Consider the following 18,700-nt stretch of genomic DNA (forward strand, 5'->3'; position numbering starts at 1 on the left):
CACATAAATCTAAACGAAATGCTAAGAATGACTGGATGTCAAACTGTTCAAAATTGTCTCCTTCCAGTTATTTTACAGGTGGTAACTGATAATACTAGACCAGATAAAATCTAACATTCTGGTAAGCACATAACTTAACATTTTTTGGGCATCATCAATGTGGTTGAAGCGGGTAATCTACTTTCCAACCTTCTCTCCATAAACAGTTGCCCTGGTTAGACATGGCTCTTTCAGTGGAGAATTCAGTTATTCCAAAACTGAAAGATGGCAATCCTCATAGCTATTGACTCTATAAGTCATCCATCCTCAGTAAAAGCGGGATTGCTACGACAGACATTAGGACTTTTCCAGTTGATAAAACTCTCTCTGGTCACCAAGCACTCTTCCCTTTGCCATAATGCACCACGGTGCCATGTGTGTCCAGGTCTTAATTACTGAACTTCTGATTAGATGGAAAACATGGCCAAGAGGTAATTTTTTTTCTAGTTTTTTTAATCATCTCTACAAAGTGAAAAAGAAAAAAAAAACTTCTGGATTGCTTCCTCTAACTTCTGTTATTCTCTGAAAATGTTTTTTTTTTAAGTTCTCTGATTTTTTTTTCAAAATTTCCTGTCAATATACGTTTTCTTTTCTTTTTTTTTTTTTTTGGGGGTGGCTAGGCCCAAGCTTTCAACATGTGATTCCATTGGTATGCTTCTTGGAGAAAGATTTCCCTAACTGATAGGCACATTCAAGTGATTTATTATCTTGGAAACACCCACATTCCTTACAAATACCCATCTGTGAGGACTTTACTTAAGCTTTGTTAAAAAAGTAGAAGGAAACCTTTAAAATTATTTCTGTTTTGGCAGTCACTGTCTGCTACTGAGAAATATGATGTGCCATCAGTTTTCTGGATTGGAAGTCCCCCGCCTGTATTGAACAAGAGCTGGCACATTCTTTTTAACTTGTTGCTTCTATGGGCCTGTCAGACCACTCTTATTCTATTAAGACGGATGAGATTGTGTCAAAAACATCTCTGAAAGTTGTATATAGGTTGTTCTAGATGGTTAAGCTTCCTCCTTCAGACAGGGGTACTTTCCCTACCTTATATCCAAATATGGACAAGTTATTCCCCCCTGCTATCCCCATCAGAGTATGGCAGACTAACAAAGGCCATGCTAAGAACAAGTGATATGTTTCTCTTTCCTCTACTACCTTTGCAGGAGGAAGGAAATCCCTATTAGCCTTTTCACTCCACTGTGCCTATTGTGTAAGGCTGTCACCAGCTCTTCAGGTTTTCTAGTAGACCTCAGTGTGTAGGTTATTGGCATCATCCCCCACAGTGCCATTTCTTAAGCCAGAACCTGCCTGAATGCTGTAAGGCACAGCAGTGATGATCCTGGTGGCAGTGCTTCTGTTAAAGTTGACACACCTGGCATTATTGATTCTATTGATAGTGATAGTGGTCTCATCTCTGATTCCAGATATCCAGTTATCTTAGCCAATGCCAACACTGGCCTTTTTGGTGTAAGGGTCAATGCAACGGCACTCAGATTTGGCATATTCAGCATCAACAATACTGGTGTTGATGCAGGTGTCAGTACTGACTTCAAGCTACTACTTTAACACGTTTCCCCTTGACACAATGGGCTCCACCCAAGTGCCAGTTCCTTAGGCCCCTGATCCAGCTGCCTTGGAGCTCTTGACCATCCAGCCAAGGATTCTAATCCCACTGGAGCCTTCCTGGGAAAAGTCCTTCATCAAGGAGGCCTCATCCTGTATGTCCTGCCTTGAACTGACTCAGTGAAGCTCTTCACCATTCAGACAACATTGACTCCCCCTTTATTTCCCTACAAATAATAGATGATGAGGAGAGTGTGGTGAATTGCTTAAATGAAGAAGAAGATGCCAGCTTCTCTGCCTCTCCCCGAATACCCCAAGTTTGGGCAATAATTAGACTTGATAAAGTAAAAAACAATGGCCAGTGCAGCCATGTACTTTCCCCTTATGCAATCATCTACTTTTCCCTTATTCTACATCTAGGAGTACATCCCATGGCTGGACTCATCCTGAGATAGCCCTCTGAATTCCTTTACACCATACCACCATTTAATCTGATGATGAGGTTCATCCAGAAAGCCAGATATGACATGCTTAAAGTCTTCACAGCCCTTATTGGCCAAAGTAAATGTGGTTTCCCATACTTCTATAGTATGTTGTGGAAAAGCTATTGTGGTTACATTCAATCAAAGAATTATTGACCCATCTCTAGCTGCCAGGAATCTATCCTTGTCTGCGATAGTAGTACATATCACTGTCTTTGTAAATCTCTTGTATACTTGGTCTTTGCAAAAAAAGTGGTCTCATTTCTCTTTGCTAGTAGCAAGTAGAGGACTAGATCTTATTTTACATCTCTCACCCTTCCATAGTATATTATTATTATTCTGAAATCTTTAATTTGATGCTTTGATAAGCTTCTCTTGAAGTACATCTTATGGCAATTTAGAATCTCCATGTAGAATTAGATTCTTATTCCATGGTTTCAATCAAAGCATGTGAAGCCTTCACAAGAGGAATCCCTGCTTGGGATATATATTTTTATGCTGAAAATTTTTCAAGGCTACAACTTCAGTTGAGTTGAAGTATCTGTCATAGAAGATGTTGTCCGTAGAGGCAGCAACATCCAGTAGAAGGATTTCTGAGCTTCATACTATCTGAGTTAAGTGACAGGGACAATCTAAGGCATACCCTTTTTCCATACCTTAAGCATCCACAGAGACCTTTTGAATGTCTTCTTCAGTGACTATTCTCACCAAGGAGTAACTACTCCAATGTATGTACAGTGGATATAAAAAGTGTACACATCCCTGTTAAAATGCCAGTTTTTTTGTGATATTTAAAAAAAATGAGACCATAATAAATCATTTCAAAACTTTTCCCACCTTTAATGTGACCTATAAAGTGTACAATTCAATTGAAAAACAAATCTGTTAGGGGAAAAATATAAAAAATAAAAAACGTACAATAAGCTGGTTGCATAAATGTGCACACCCTTAAACTAATACTTTGTTGAAGCACCTTTTGATTTAATTATGGCATTCAGTCTTCTTGGGTAGGAGTCTATCATCATAGAACATCTTTACTTGTCAATATTTGCCCACTCTTCCTTGAAAAAGTGCTCCAAATCTGTCAGATTGTGAGGACATCTCTTATGCACAGCCCTCTTCAGGTCACCCCAGAGATTTTCTATTGAATTTAGGTCTGGGATCTGGGATCTGGCTGGGCCATTCCAAAACTTTAATTTTTCTTCTGGTGAAGCCATTCTTTTGTTGATTTGTATGTATGCTTGGGGTCCTTGTCATGTTGAAGGGTGAAATCCCTCTTCATCTTCAGCTTTCTAGCAGACGCCTGAAGGTTTTGGGCCAAAAGTGACTGGCATTTGGAACTGTTCATAATACCCTCCACCTTGACTAAAGCCCCAGTTCCAGCTGAAGAAAAGCAACCCCAAAGCATGATACTGCCACCACCATGCTTCACCATGGGGACAGCATTCTTTTGATGATATGAAGTGTTGTTTTTGCACCATACCTTTTGGAATTGTGGCCAAAAAGTTCAACCTTGGTCTCACCAGATCATAACACATTTTCTCACATACTTTTGGGAGATGATGTATTGCTTTGCAAATTTTAGCCAGGCCTGGATGTTTTTCTGTGTAAGAAAAGACTTCCATCTTGTAACCTTCCCCCATAGTCCAGACATATGGAGAATATGAGAGATTGTTGTCATATGTAGTACACAACCAGTTACTTGTCAGAAATTCCTGCAGCTCATTCAGTGTTGCATTAGGTCTCTTGGAAGCTTCCTTGACTAGTTTTTGTCTTGCCTTTTCATCAATTTTGGAGGGACATCCAGTTCTTTGCAACTTCACTCTTGTCCCATATTTTCTCCACTTTTTGATGACTGTCTTCACTGTGTTCCATGGTATATCCAATGCTGTGGAATTTTTTTTTACCCTTCTCCTGACTGATACCTTTCAACGATGAGATCCCTTTGATGCTTTGTAAGCTCTCTGCGAACCATGACTTTTGCTGTAGCAGGCAAATGAGTAAATGTCAGAAAAGTCCTACTAGGATAGCTGAACTTTATTTGGAGTTAATAAGAGTCTCTTTAATTGATGGCAGATGCGTACCCACGAAGACTGAATGCTGTAATTAAATCAAAAGGTGCTTCAACAAAGTATTAGTTTAAGGGTGTGCACACTTATGCAACCAGTTTATTGTACATTTTTTATTTTTTATATTTTTTCCCCTAACAGATTTGATGGTTTTTCAATTGAACTGTACAAGTTATAGGTCACATTAAGGGTGAGAAAAGTTTTGAAATTATTTATTGTGGTCTCATATTTTTATATCACAAAAACCTGACATTTTAAAAGGGGTGTGTACACTTTTTATTTCCACTGTACATGTACCAGACACTCAGGTTTTATTTTGACCAGATGAAGGCTGCCTATAAAAACAGGCAGTTGTTTTATTTAGTCATTCTCTAAGATAAAGTTTGGACAGAAAGTATCTAAGTTTACACTATCCAAGTGGTCATTTAGTTTCACAGAATTTAATCATACTGGGGTTTTGGAAGTCTGTTTGACATTCAATTCTGGATACTCTATGTATAGCTGTCTGATTTCCCTCAACACATTCACTAGACACTATAAATTGCATGACATGTATAAGTCCAGGTCTTCCTTTGGGTTCCCATGAGGATGTTCACCCAGGAGGATTTTCCTGAGATTATGTGCTACTCTTATACATCAGACATGACAGTTATGCAGAGCCATCCTGTATAAAATAACCTTCCTCCTCCCCCACCTCTGGCGTAACTGAGTGAGACCTTTTCTTCCTTCTTTCCTGTTGCTGGTCATTTGGAATTGGCACTCTTCAGCTCATCCATAGACGATATGGAGAGACTTGGCACCACAATGCATTACTGACCTGCAACATTAATCATGCTGTTTTGGAGGATGGGGTCAATACTTGCACAGCTATTACTATGACAAGTATATAACTTGTGTTTACTGCTCTTTACCATGGTATTCGTTACTGTTAGCTAGTTTTGTCCACTGGGCTTAGGATAGTGTGAACTGGATTCAGCGTTTTTAAATTCTCAGTAGTAGGCATCCTTCAATCCAAAAGCATCATGGGTTTGCACCTCTACTGGACTGAATTGAGCAATCTAATACAGGAGTGGCAGCCCTTTCCACATTCTGAGCAGCAGTAGGCAGATGTTGGTCTGGTATCATGGGCACGGATCTTCCTGAGGGCTCTCTTTTCTGCTCTCCTTGCAAAGGTGGCTTCATACATAGGTAGAGATTCCTTCACTTCCTGTTTCCTGGCATACTTGTCTGATGCAAGAGAATACCAGGTGTTCATATTGATGGAGAGAGTGCCAGGTTATGCTTGTATGAGTCCTTGTAGCCCAATTGGGTCACCCTTTCTGGATCTTTCCACACTCCAAGCTCTCCAAAATGGAGGTCTTTCAGTATTTGACCATCTGTCATGCATGAGACATGACCAAAATAATGCATTTGTCTCTGTTTCAGTAGGGTGAACATGGACGTGGTGTCCATCCTTTCAAGCACTGTGCTGTTGGACATCTTGTCCTGCCATGAATACTAAATATGTGCCTAAGGAAAAGCATATGGAATACATTGAACTGCTGCTCCTGTTTTGAGTGCAGAGTCCATGTTTCACTGCCATACAGTAATGTGCTGTGTAAACCTGCACCTTAGTATGTACAGTGAGCTTGCTATTAGCCCATACTCTCTGTCAGTCTGGAAAAATGCTGTGGTGGCTTTTCCAATGCACTTGATCTTGCTATTAAGCAACATGTTGTCAGAGATTATAGAGTCTAGGTACACAAACTGATGGACAACTTCCAGCTCATAATTGCTCACCATAATTGATGGCTCATTGCGCACATTTTGGCCCATCATCTGGGTCACCTTTAAAATGATTGTTAGACCAGATTCCATACATGCATCCGCAAGGTGAGTTATCAGTGTGAGCTGCAATAGGTGCATCATCAGTGAGCAAGAACTCCCTTAGAAGCTTCCTAAGCAACCTGGTCTTTGATCTAAGCCTTGACAGTTTGAAGAGGTTGCCATCCATTCTAGTTCAGAGAAAGATACCCTCTGTAGTAATTCCAAAAGCAAATTTGAATAGAACTGAAAATATACCAAATAATGTTGGAGCCAGTACACATCCCTGCTTCACTCCACTGAGAATCTCAAAAGGTTTGGATGTGGATCCATTGTACATGATGGTCCCCTTCATGGAAAGTCCTGATAATGCTAAGCTGTGTTGGAGGCCAGCCAATATTTGCTAGGATCATCGACGTTTCCTACAGATGAAGTCAGATGCCTTGGTCAGATCAATGAAGGCTTGTTCTTCTCCCTGCACTTTTCTTGTAGTTGCCTAACAAAGAAAACCAGACTGTTCAGAACTGAACCCACACTGAGACTCAGAGTAAACTCTCTCTGCAGGACAACACATACAAACAGTTTCCCCATGCTACAGAGAAGGGAGATGCTGGGATAGCTGTTACAATCGCTTTTGTCGGCCTTGTTCTTATAGATAGTAACTATGTTAGCATCACTCATATCTTGCAGTACACTACCTTCTTTCCAATACTGGCAAAGTATTACATACAGCTCTGAGATTAGGGTACAATTGGCACATTTAAGGATTTCTGAGGGAACACCATCTTTCACGGGGGGCTTTTCCAGAAGAGTGGGCTTTTAGTGCATAGTTGAGTTCTTCCAAGGTGGGCTCAGCATAGAGTTGAGTCACAGATGGCAAAGGCTTGATAGCATTCAAGGCTCTCTCCGTAACTATGGTCTCTGTCTGGCACACAACTATGAGTAGTGTTCCACCCAGCATTCCATCTGCTTGTTTCTGTCCAAGAGCTCACCTGTGGCTGGCTTAAATGAGGAGATCTTTCTTTGTGGTGGACTGATGGCTTGCTTGATCCCACTGTACATTCCTTGCATGTTACCAATGTCTGTGGCCTGATAAACCTTGAAGTAAAGTTGGAGCCAATAATCATTTGCACACCGCCAAGCTACCTGTTGCAGTTGACTCCAAGCACACCAGAGAGCCTGCAAGTTCTCCTCATTGGACGAGGATCTGAATGCAGCCAGTACCTGTCTCCTCTTCTTAGTCAGGGGTGTCAGCACTTCACTGTGGACTTCAAACCAATGATCACATTTGACTGCCTTCTTTCCAAAGAGTGATACCACAGTGTTATAGATAGCATCCCATAGTTTTTCCCATCTCTTGCTGGTGTCAGTGCCATGCAGACAGGGCAAGGCCTCTTTAAGTGCTTTAAGAAGCTTATGTACTTTTGAAGTGTCATGACTCTTGCCTATTCCAATTTATGGTCTCATTTCCTTTTTAGAGGAAAAGGACCCTTGTGGCTGGATGCTCACCTGGCTATACATGATCAAGTGGTCAGTATCACAGTCTGCTTTGTGGTAACTTCATGTTACCCTGACACTGCCTAAACTGCTACATTTGATGAGGACAGGGTTAAGTTGGTGCCAATGTTTTGATCTTGGGTGTCACCATGAAAATTTATGCTGGGACTTGACATTGAAGGTGTTGGTTATGCAGAGGTCATATTGCGAACAAAGTTCAAAGAGACTCTGTCCATTTTCATTCAACATTCCTGTTCCAAACTGTACCAGACAGGATGGCCAGCTGTGATGGTCACTGCCAACTCTGGCATTAAAGCCACCAAGAATGAATAATGGTTCATGGGAAGGGGCTTCACTGATGGCAGCACTAAGTTCATCATGGAACTTGTCCTTGACTTAGTGGGTAGAAGTTAAAGTAGAAGCGGAGACACTGAAGATGTTGACCATGGCCACTGGTGTTTCTCTCTGAATTTTCAGCATTCTCTCATCTCCTATGTTTGGTGGTATAACTAAGCCAACAAGTTTGTTTCTGAATGCAAAACCAACACCATGTTCCCTGGTCTCCATGAGACAGCCAATGGATGAAAGCCTTTTTTCCTGGAGAGCCACAGTGTCCAGCTGCAATCTTCTTAGCTTGTTATTAATGACTGCTGTCTTCCAAGCATCACTGATGTTCTGTAACATCAGTCATTATCCTTAAATTCCATGTGCTTTTTATTTTTTTCCAGGCATGTGATTGATGAGCTACCTGTTGTGGGTTCCATAAGCCCAACACATCCAATGGAGCAAGTTGACCATGGTGAGTCAGCACCTATTTGGCTGGGGGCTACCCAACGTAAGGTGGGTGGTAGCTGCCTAGTGAAATCAAAGGATCTCTTCAACCATCTGAAGCATCCCTGGCTCCTTACCCTATGCAAGTTGAGTGCATTGGCTTACTACTGGTAACTGCTGAATCTCATGTTGTGTCACTACTCACAAAGCAAAACTGGAGTGTCATCTCCAGAGTGCAAGCCTAGTCAAGTGAATTTTGAGGAAACAGCTGGAGCACAGCAGTAGGTTCTTCCTCTCCATCCTATTGATGTAATCCAAGGGGAACGGTGAGGCTAGTATAACTTGGCATCAGTGTCATTGTAGGAGCTACCAGAGTGAGGTCAAGTATAACCTCAAACTGCCTTAGGGCCTCATTCTCTGGATTTCTCACTGGAGTTTACTCCCAAAATCTTCACCATGACTAGGTATTTTCTACAAGCAGCAGAAGTATTAAACCAGAGTTAACCTTCTCCTATGTGGGCTGCCTTCCTAGGCTGACAAGCCTCACCTACTTGAAGCAACTGATTTTAAGGTGCCAGTCACACACCAAATTCTCAGCCATGCAAAAATCTGAATTCTTAACTTTAATATTAAGACCGCTGTCAGATATGAGAACATTGCATATTGCCTGCCTTCAGAATATAAACTTTAATGTAATGTACTCATCACACTTGTACTATCTGTATCTATCAGCTTGATTATTTCAGGGAACTCAGAATAATAGTGTCTACTTAATTCAAGGGTGAGCTGGAACGCTATATGGATAGGCTTACATTTTTCCTTTGGATTATAATATGTATTATCGATGGTACAACTATACTACTTGTGCTAGTTGTGTTAATGCATCTTGCCAAAATATATCCAGTCTGAAGAGGTGCACCCTCATCAGTACATACCACTTTGTCTGACACCACAGCCTCTCAGTCAGCTTGGCATTGAAGTCTTTCCCAGGCTATTTATTCTTCTCCTTTGCTCAACTGCTTTACTAACTTCCTCTTCTGAACTGTTTTTTCACTCATTAATTATACATCAGAAAAAAATGTCATCCTGATTACTTTATCTCTGCATTTTATGTAAAAAATCTTCTACTCGATTTGCAAACACATTTACTTTTTCCCAGGCTTCAGACAAGGTCAAATCAATCTAAATGTTTACCTTCTCTTGGTGGTTGATCTTCCATCACTTTTAGGCCTTCGTATTGCCCACTGCACCTTTTTCATATTAATGAAAAATAATATTGCTTATGTTTCTATTTCTTAACTATGTACTTTTAATCTCTGCCTTTGTATGTTGCAATTTATATACTTCGCATTCAGCTACTGTTTGGCAGTTTTCCAGCTATTCAGCTATTTTGTTTTACAGTTTTTGCTGACTATTTATTTGCTAGTTCATTTGTTTCTTCTCTTAAGTAGCCATGGCTAGTGTATTTAAAGTAAGAGGGGGGCTGGGAGAAGCAAGGGAATGGGTATGAAAAACTGGAGTATGGTAGTGCTATATTTTGTCAAGAGTATGGTAGTGCTATATTTTGTCAAGTCAATGACCATTTACCTGTGATCTAACAGCAGCTGCTGTCAGTCACGTTAATCTACACTGTCTCAGTATCTACTTATTATAACCACTTTACTGATTATCTACACATGAGATGCCTGATTGCAATCAACAGGGCCAGCCTTAGGCGAAATGTCCTAAACAAAAACTCAATGGCACCTCCCTGCTGCCCAATTGTTTAATGTTTGCATTCCAACTGTCCCCCCACACTTTCCCCTATCTTGGCCACACTGTGTCTATGAGACACACTGATTTTTTCCTTGTTTATTTTTTATTTTTTTATTCTTTGTCTTATTGTTCATTTTTTTTTCTCTACCCTTTCAACACACACAGACTGGGTAGTATCATGCTTTACTACCTGCAGAGGTAGTAACAGAATTAAGCTGGGGCCCCTAGGTGCATTTTAAAGCTTTTTTTCTAATATTTTGTGCCAGTGATGGCCTGAGAGTAAGAAAAGAAAATCAGTCTTTTTTTTTTGTTTTTAATGAAAAATATGTTATGCCCAAAGCTCAATGTTCAAAGCTGAGAAAACAGTAGTTCCAAATAAACTTAAATGACAACTGCTTGCCAGGAAACTTAAATCATATCTGGGAATAGTGCCTACCTCATAACTGCCTCCCACCCCCCAAAAAAGAGATGTTCACCTTCTTTGACCCCCTGTGGTATTAGATTAGGATAAAAGGGAAAGAACAAACTGCCATAGTCATATATTTTAAGCTGTTGTTATCATACATTTATGTTGCATGCCTCTCCACCCACAACACCAGGAGAATGTGACCTTTTTTATAAATATATATGGTGTTAGACTGGAAAGAAAGTTAAAGAACAAAGGACCACCACAATATACTTCTATTTGTTGCTTATTACCCCTACCTTCAAACGAAAGCTGCCTGTATATATGCTTAATGTTGGATTGTGAGGAAACTTAAAAACGTAATGATCACAGTAATGTATTCCAACGTGTTGCTCCTAGACAATACAGTACCCCTAGACAAACTGTAGTGACCTTCTTTCTACACTTCTGAAGTTTGATAGTGAGGAAAGTTAAAGAAATAATGACCACGCTGTTCTTAGCTCCATACAAACTATAGCAATCTTCTGTGCACAGCACTGAGCAGAGCTGTTATTAAACTAGATTGAGACAAGGGCTCAGGTTGAGGATGTGCCCCCAAATAAGCTTGTACCAGAATCCTCTTATACAGACAGGGATCTGGAGTACTCCAGACGTTGTGAGTGCTTGAATATTCTGTAATGCATTGTATGTCTTATTTTTTGAATGCTAAGGACTATGCATTCTTTCTAATGCTAGCCAGAAGAGTTATGTGCCTGCAATATTGTGTGTAACTACAGATAAAACTTGTGATATTATTTGTTCCCCTTATATACTTGCATATTGATACTACTCAATGACCAGGTCTCTCAAAAGATACAAACACAAACACACAGCACACTTGTCCATATCACATATCTTTGGGGTGATGGAGGAAACCAGAGCAGCTGAATAAAACCCACACAGAGACAGTAAGGACAAGGAGACTCAACCCAGAAGGAACCACAGCCAGGAACTCAACCAAAGAACCAAGCACCTTGTGATGACAATGCTACCTTGTTTGACTCAGCGACAATGGTTATTTGTTTTCACAAATGCCCTGACCAGATCACCAAAGATAATCACTTATTATGCAGAGCACTGACATTTGAGATTCAATGAAATTGAAAGACATTATAGTGAACTTAGTACTCTTAGATACTCTGCAAACCCCCCCCCACACACACATACATGCATGCATAAGACATAGAAATGACCATTTTACATTGTGTGACATTACTCCTGCAAAGCAGGATCAGTAACTAACTGTGATCAAACAATTGTAGGGTTAAATCACTTTTTCAACACAGTCCCATGGACCAACAGACTTTCAGACACCTGAGAAATATTACCAAAAATCAATCCTCTCGACAAAAGAACTATCAATACTATAAATTCCTTGGCCTCCCATCTATCAGTGACAAATACCATCATCATGACCATTACTCCTCCAAACTACCAAACCTTTTTAGGCATACCCATCTCCACTACCTTTATAATAGAGATGCATTCTCAAGCAACCTTGCACCCCCCTCTGCTGAGCTTCTTCTTCTGAATCCTTCAGAAAAAGCCTCCTGAAAATATTTATCCTCATTAATTCTCATATATATGAAGACCCATCCTGAAACCAATCCTGATATATGGAAAATAAAATCTCATAACATATACCATTACATAAGGACACCATTTCCAACTGAACATTAGAGACCCATAGCTCCTCTAAAATAACTCTAGATAAATAATGGAAAAAATGTGTGTCCATCAGGTAATGAATCACCTTCTACAAAAAATAATATCAACAAACTGTCAACTGGCTTTTAGGCCTTATCATAGCACAACTACTGCTCTGCTCTCATCCTGACATTAATAATTTATTAATCATAATGCAATAATGTCTCTCTCTCTGCTCTCTTCATTTTGCAGACGAAAGCTGGTCCTCTCTTCTCTAACTCCTCTCTCAAAAAAATTCTTCTTAATCTCTTCCACTATCCACTGGTTCAGCTCATATCTCACAAATCACACACTCTTAAACATGTGAAGCTCTGGGATAACAAACTCTCATCTCTCTCTCTCTCAATGTCCCCAAGGCTCTATTCTTCTATTCTTTCTGACCACTTCTTTTCTCCCCTCTTTATGAATGACTTACAAGTCTGCATTCTGCTATCTGATGCTGACTGATGCTTGACACTTATTTGCTCTGCTAAATCCATTTCAAACTTCAAACCAACACTCCTAAAGCTAAAGTTTCTACTTTTTCTTTTTAAAAAACTATGCTAATCTTAAAACCTAAAAAGAAAAAACTACTTCAACTCTACCTTATCTCCCCCACCCATCTACTTCATTCTCCATTGTGTCTAATAATGAATGGATAATTTATATTACCTGATGCTAGATTGCTAGGTGTCATTAATAAATGTCTACTCGTTCTTCTTTACCTTCATATCAACAATACCATTAAATCTGTAAACAGGAAACTTGGCTCCTCCTATAGAATCAAAAACTTTTTAACCAAACCCAGCATTTTGAATTTTTGCCCCAATTATTTCCACACTTCTCTATGCCTCACCTATCTACACCAATCTTAAGAAAAACAATCTCTCTCTACTATCTCTCTACACTACAACAGATTTGTAACTGGAAAAACAGATTTAACAATTTAGAACCCAGATTTGCCAGAATCTGCAGCTTAACTGTTGACAAACAACCAAAACCGCGTTGCTTCTATATCAACCAAAGAATTTGTCCCAAGACCTCTTACTACACCTCTTATATCTAACCTCTATCTAACCTCTAACCTCCTATCTCTCTCTCTCTCTCTCTCTTCTCTCCTAGCACAACCACAACTAACAATACCAAATAACAACCATTTGCTGGTGATTCCTTTTTCTCCAATGCCATTGAAACTAACTGGACTAAACTTCCTCTCTCTTTCCTCCCTAACTAATGCACTGTTTTAAAACTAACAACTTTGTTCCAAACCTTAATAACACTGGGATATGTTCCTGCTCTAAAACCTGATTTTCTTTTTTTTTTCTTCTTTTTCTCTCTCTCTCTCTCTGTCTTCTTCTCTCTCTCTCTTACTTTTCTTTTTCTGTCTTTTGTTTTCTCTAAAATGTTCTCTTCTTTCCTCTCTCTTTCTTTCTCTCTGGTTCTCTCTCTAATTGATTTCCAATTGAATTATATGTAACTTATTTGGTTTATATCTTTAAATAGATTAAGTTATTCTGGTTTGGTAAAATCCACTTTTTCTTTTTTGTTGTTATTTTTGTTTTTTGTTATTATATGTTAGTTAGTGTTATATTTCCCTAATCTTTGTTGTCCCTAGTTAAGACCATAAAATAAATGAAAATGAATATAATATAGCCAAAATACAAATAAAAGGTAAAAAAAAAAAAAAAAATAAAATAAAATAAAATAAAATAAAAAATACATTTGTTCCTATCAACTGTAGCCAATTTATTAACTGAGAATACCCAAGATATTGGATTGTGATTTAAGAAAATAGCCACAGTAAAATATTCCAACCTGATTCACACAAATGCAGATGTGTGATTAATGACTGTTTAACTTGATCATGGCAGCAGGGTCAGCCATTTCCTTCCATAGGCAGTCTGAAAACCCAGCAATTTTAGACATTTATCAAATATGTATACCTCAGATGTTTGACTGTGATAAAAAATTAAGATCATAGAAACATATCAAAACTTTGTTTCACAACAAGCACTTAAAAGCCACAGTAAGGTATTCCAGTGGGCATCAGACAAATGTATACTAGTTCTGAAAAGCCAAAATAATGACTAGTTAGTTAAATTTGCAAACTACATCAGAGTTGGTCATTATCTTCCACAGAAACTCCATATGGAGCAATTATAGCCACTTTATTGTGTATACCACAGAAGACAGATTTCAGATTTGTCTTAAAAGGATAATGGCCATTGTAATGTATTTCAATTTTGCTTCACACAAACTGCAGCTATTGGAAAGTACGTCAACATGCTCAACATCAGATCACTGCTGCAGGAGCGTAACCTATTTGGGTGTCTCATCCCCTGCTAGTCACCCAGCTCTTCAGAGCTTAATGTCATCCTCCAAGTATTCTGTCTGAAGCACCATATAAAGACAGAGAAGCAAATTCTTCAGAGTTTGCTTGCGGCCAAAGTGCTCATCTTTGGCTGGCTTTGTAGAATCATCTGTCAGCTAGTGATCCTTCAAGACTAGGCCAGTAAGTCCTGTTTTGGAGAAAACCTTCAACACTTAATTTTCTGAAGAAATATAGCATTTTTCTGTAAAATTATTACATTTTTAAGCTAGGAAACCTGCATATTTTCCACTGTCACTTCATGTCAGGAGATAATTAACTGTGCAAATGTTTATGTGAACCAACAGTATAAAGTCTATGTTTTTTCTTTGTTTACTACATATTTATGTTGAGTTGTGGTGTTTGGGCAGGGAATTGTTATTTTGGGAACAGTTAGTTTTCTTATATCAGAACAACCTTTTTGTGGCTTTAAGGATTATTAAATCTCCCAGGCTCCTCTACCCACTTTCAGTGTTGCCTTCACAGCTGAACCTATGGAGCATTTATTGATCACTTGGTTCTTTCTTTCTCAGTACTCAAAATAAAAAAGCAGCCTGTCTGTCTTTTGGCATCAGGCTGGCTCTAGCTCTGCCACAACCACTGATGGGTGACTCTGCTGTGAAAGGATTTGGTTCCTTAGACTGCTTATAATTTTCCCTTGGTCCCTCTGGTGTAGCACCTACAACAATTAAGGACCAGGGGATAGACATGTTATCTACAGTTGAAGGATTGCCCTCCACAGACAAGGGAGATGTTTAGTCTTAGGGGAAGGGGATGGGGAAAGGTCTAATACATAGCTGGGAATGGGAGCCTGAACTTCAGGAGAGTGTACCTGTTTCTATTTCTGTGGACAGGAAAGATGTGCTAATGAGCTAATTTCTGCTTTTACCTTTCATACTTCTTCTTCAAGGAAGAAAAGAAAAATGGTTCCTTTTCTATCTGGCTCTGAATTTCAATCAGACGAGCAGAGAGGATGCTGTACTAAAGGAAAATTCTGATTCTGTAGAAGGTGTTGCTTCGGGTTTCATTCTGGAAAACCTTTCTTTTTCTGAAACTTTATCTAAAATGCAAGACGTTTTTCAATGGGATCAGAATGAAATCCTTGTTGCTTAGCAAATGTATTATAAATTGTTGCAGTTGACTCTTTCTCAGTCTGAAGCTGTTTCTCATATTTTATCTGCTTTAGAGAATGTTTTTCTCTGCTTGCAGTATATCTGACAGTCAACCTCCTCTCCCTGGGAACACTGATAGATTGTACAGACTGACATACTTTTTTTCTAACCCTAAAGCAGACCATGCAGTGATTTTCCCTATCCAAAACTAATGTTAAACAAATTGCTAGTACTAATCCTATTCCCCTTGACAAGAATGGTAAAGCTTTTGACAAATTTGGGAAGAAGTTTATTCTGATTTCAGTTTTTTAGAATACTGAATTGCCAAGCTCAGGAGGTACACGTTTTTACTTTTGTCTTTGGACAACTGTTAACCTTGCCTCTTTTGAGATAGAAAAAAAATCACTGACTGCCTCTTTTATGTCTGGTCTTTATGTAATTAAACATGTTTTAAACTGCTCATATGATGCTGCTGATACTGTCTCCAGGGCTTCTGGTTTGGGGTCAGTCGTGAGAAGATTAGCTTGATTACATTCTCAAAATCTTCCTGAAGATTTTAAAACAGAAACTTTCAATTCTCCCCTGAACAACAAAGTTCTGTTTGTCCCTTCTACAGCTGAAGGTGCTTAAGAGGTTTGATGAGAGGAGAAAGTTGATTCAAAGGGTGACTTAAAACTTCCAACCTTCCTTTTTAAGGCAAATAAAAATGTTCTTTCTACATCAACTCCCTTTGACAAATAAACAATCAAGCAGCAAGGTTCACCAAACAGCATTTAAAAAGCAATGACAAAGTTTGTCAAAAAAGAAAGAAAAAGCTTTGCAAAATCAAGGATAATACAAAAAGTTATATTGACTGTTGGCCTTTTCAGGTCCACCACCTCAGCTTAATATCTCCTCTCTCTGAGGCTTCATCTTCCCTTGTGACACCAGATTGTTTCAGAAAAATGGGTTCTGAAAATCATTCAACAGGGGGATACTTAAAAGTGTGAGTCCTTCCGTCCATTCCAGGGGACTCCTTTTCCAGTAAACCAATTATCTTTGCTTCCTCCACTTCTGGAACAAATTTTAATTCACGGAGTCATAGAACCCTTTCCTACAGACCAGATGAGCATTTTTTTTCTAGGATTTTTCTGGTATCAAAAAAGGAGGGACTTTGAGGCCTGTTCTAGAGCTCTCTTTTCTTAACCTTTCTGTCAAAGTCTCAAAGTATAAAATGTTATGGTTGTGCTATTAGAACCGGTGTTGCATATACTCACTTTTGATTGTTGGGCCTTTAATAAGTTGGACTCTCCAGATGCACAGACGTTGTACAATCATCACATGGCATCATATAAACGACTTAATAATTTATCCTTTTGCCATGGGTTTTGAATATTACTACCAAAGTATTGCACTAAATGTTTGTAATGCTCTTTCTTTCTTTCTGAATGTATGGCAATGTCATCTAATACTAGCAATACACCTGTTTATTAATATCACTTGCTGTTTTTAATTTTCTGGCTGTTCATTATATCTTTAGCATTTTAGTCATTTGTAGCATATAATTTAATTCTGTATTTTTCAATAGCTCAATCCTTTTCTATCATATTTTCAGACTATTAAGTTTAATTTTAACTTATTCATTATGAAATACTTTTTATTCTAGAAAGCCTGGCTAACCCTACACACAGTTATTGGGCTAATAACTAATGCCTGATATGTTATAAGAACCAACTGTATCAGCTACAGGTCACAGAAAAAAAATCATGAACACTATTGTTCATGATACAACCACCACCAAACTGTAATGCCAGCACAGAGCCGGAGAACCACGTTACAAATTTGTCAGTTTAGCACCCTCACCAATAATTACCAAGAACCACGAGCATCCTAACAAAACTATGTATTAATAAAGTGAATGAAAATAAATACAGAAACCATATTCTAAGAACAACAATACCCTCCAAGTGGGTGATACAAGGAGATAACAGTCCTTCCAGCCAGGGATGGGGAGACCCTTTGCCTGCTTTATTGGGCCTCAAAGCATTATTGGGAGGTCTGTTATTTCCCTGTGTTACTCACCCTGTCAGGTATTATCATTTACTTAATTGCCAAGTTTGATTTATTTTTTTCTTTCCATCTTTGCTTTCATTGTTTCTTATTTTGATGTACTGTGCTTAGCTATAATACTCTGAAATTCATGTAAAAAGTATTGGATAGAGTGCATTCAGTATCTGAGCATTGGCATGTATCCTAATACTATATTACTGATACTGTGCAATCAGCTACTTTTAAACGAGTGTGCTTTGGAAGTTTTTTTTTTATCTTTCCACTGTGTGATAAGAATTAATTCAATTGCTTTTAACTATCACAGGAAATGAGTCATTACTCAACAACTCCTGAGGAGAGAAGGAAGCAAGCAATAGCTACAGAACTATCATTCCATTCTGAAGGACCCATGCTTGGTGACTACTTCTCAGATACACTTCTCTCAAGGTAGCAATGACTGACTGCACAGAAAATGTGATATTATTAAACAACTGTGTTCTGTATAATTAAACACCACAAACCTCTTTTCACAGATTACCAACTTGTAGAAATCAGGTTAATGGTTATTGTTTATCAACATATTTTCTCTGTAGCTTTTTCACATTTTCTAAAATGTGTTTTCTGGACAACTAAAAACAGTAGACAACAACTGCATGATATGTGTAGACATGCCTTTGACATTCCATAGAACCCAAAAATAATAGGAAAAAACTTTCCAGAACACAACTGGTAGCCATTGTGAGTGCTTTTAACTAGTGTTCTACATTCTGAACTGCTGTCACTGATATTTGACTGTGGAGTTCAATAAGCAGTCTTGTCGGAAAAATATTAATAAAATATAACTCACCAATGGTTTATAAAAAGTACTCATAGGATAGCAGTGAAAGTCCCTGAAGGGAAGTATGTAAAATAACAGAAGCTGAACTGCAAATGCTGAGTTGTGTTGGGAAGAAGACATTAGCAATTCTGAAATATAAATGATAGAAATGGAGAAATCTGCAGTTTGTTCCTGATCCAAGGATGCAGGCAGATGAACTGGTACTTTTTTTATAACTGGAAGATCCTGCCATGGATAGCTG

The 18,700-nt window shown here is 38.7% G+C and overlaps 1 protein-coding gene across 1 annotated transcript in view; it reads left to right on the forward strand.

Annotated features, from left to right (window-relative positions):
* The window catches only part of LOC122806313 (golgin subfamily B member 1-like), a 512,564-nt gene that overhangs the window by 369,912 nt on the left and 123,952 nt on the right, over window positions 1–18,700 (forward strand). The window contains exon 10 of the mRNA XM_044076629.1: window positions 17,947–18,068. Within this exon, the coding sequence (XP_043932564.1) occupies window positions 17,947–18,068 (122 nt within the window). The remainder of the gene's footprint in view (window positions 1–17,946; window positions 18,069–18,700) is intronic.

Source organism: Protopterus annectens, chromosome 7.part0 (assembly GCF_019279795.1).
Source record: "Protopterus annectens isolate FY-2018-M chromosome 7.part0, PAN1.0, whole genome shotgun sequence".
NCBI classification, from domain to species: Eukaryota; Metazoa; Chordata; order Ceratodontiformes; family Protopteridae; genus Protopterus; species Protopterus annectens.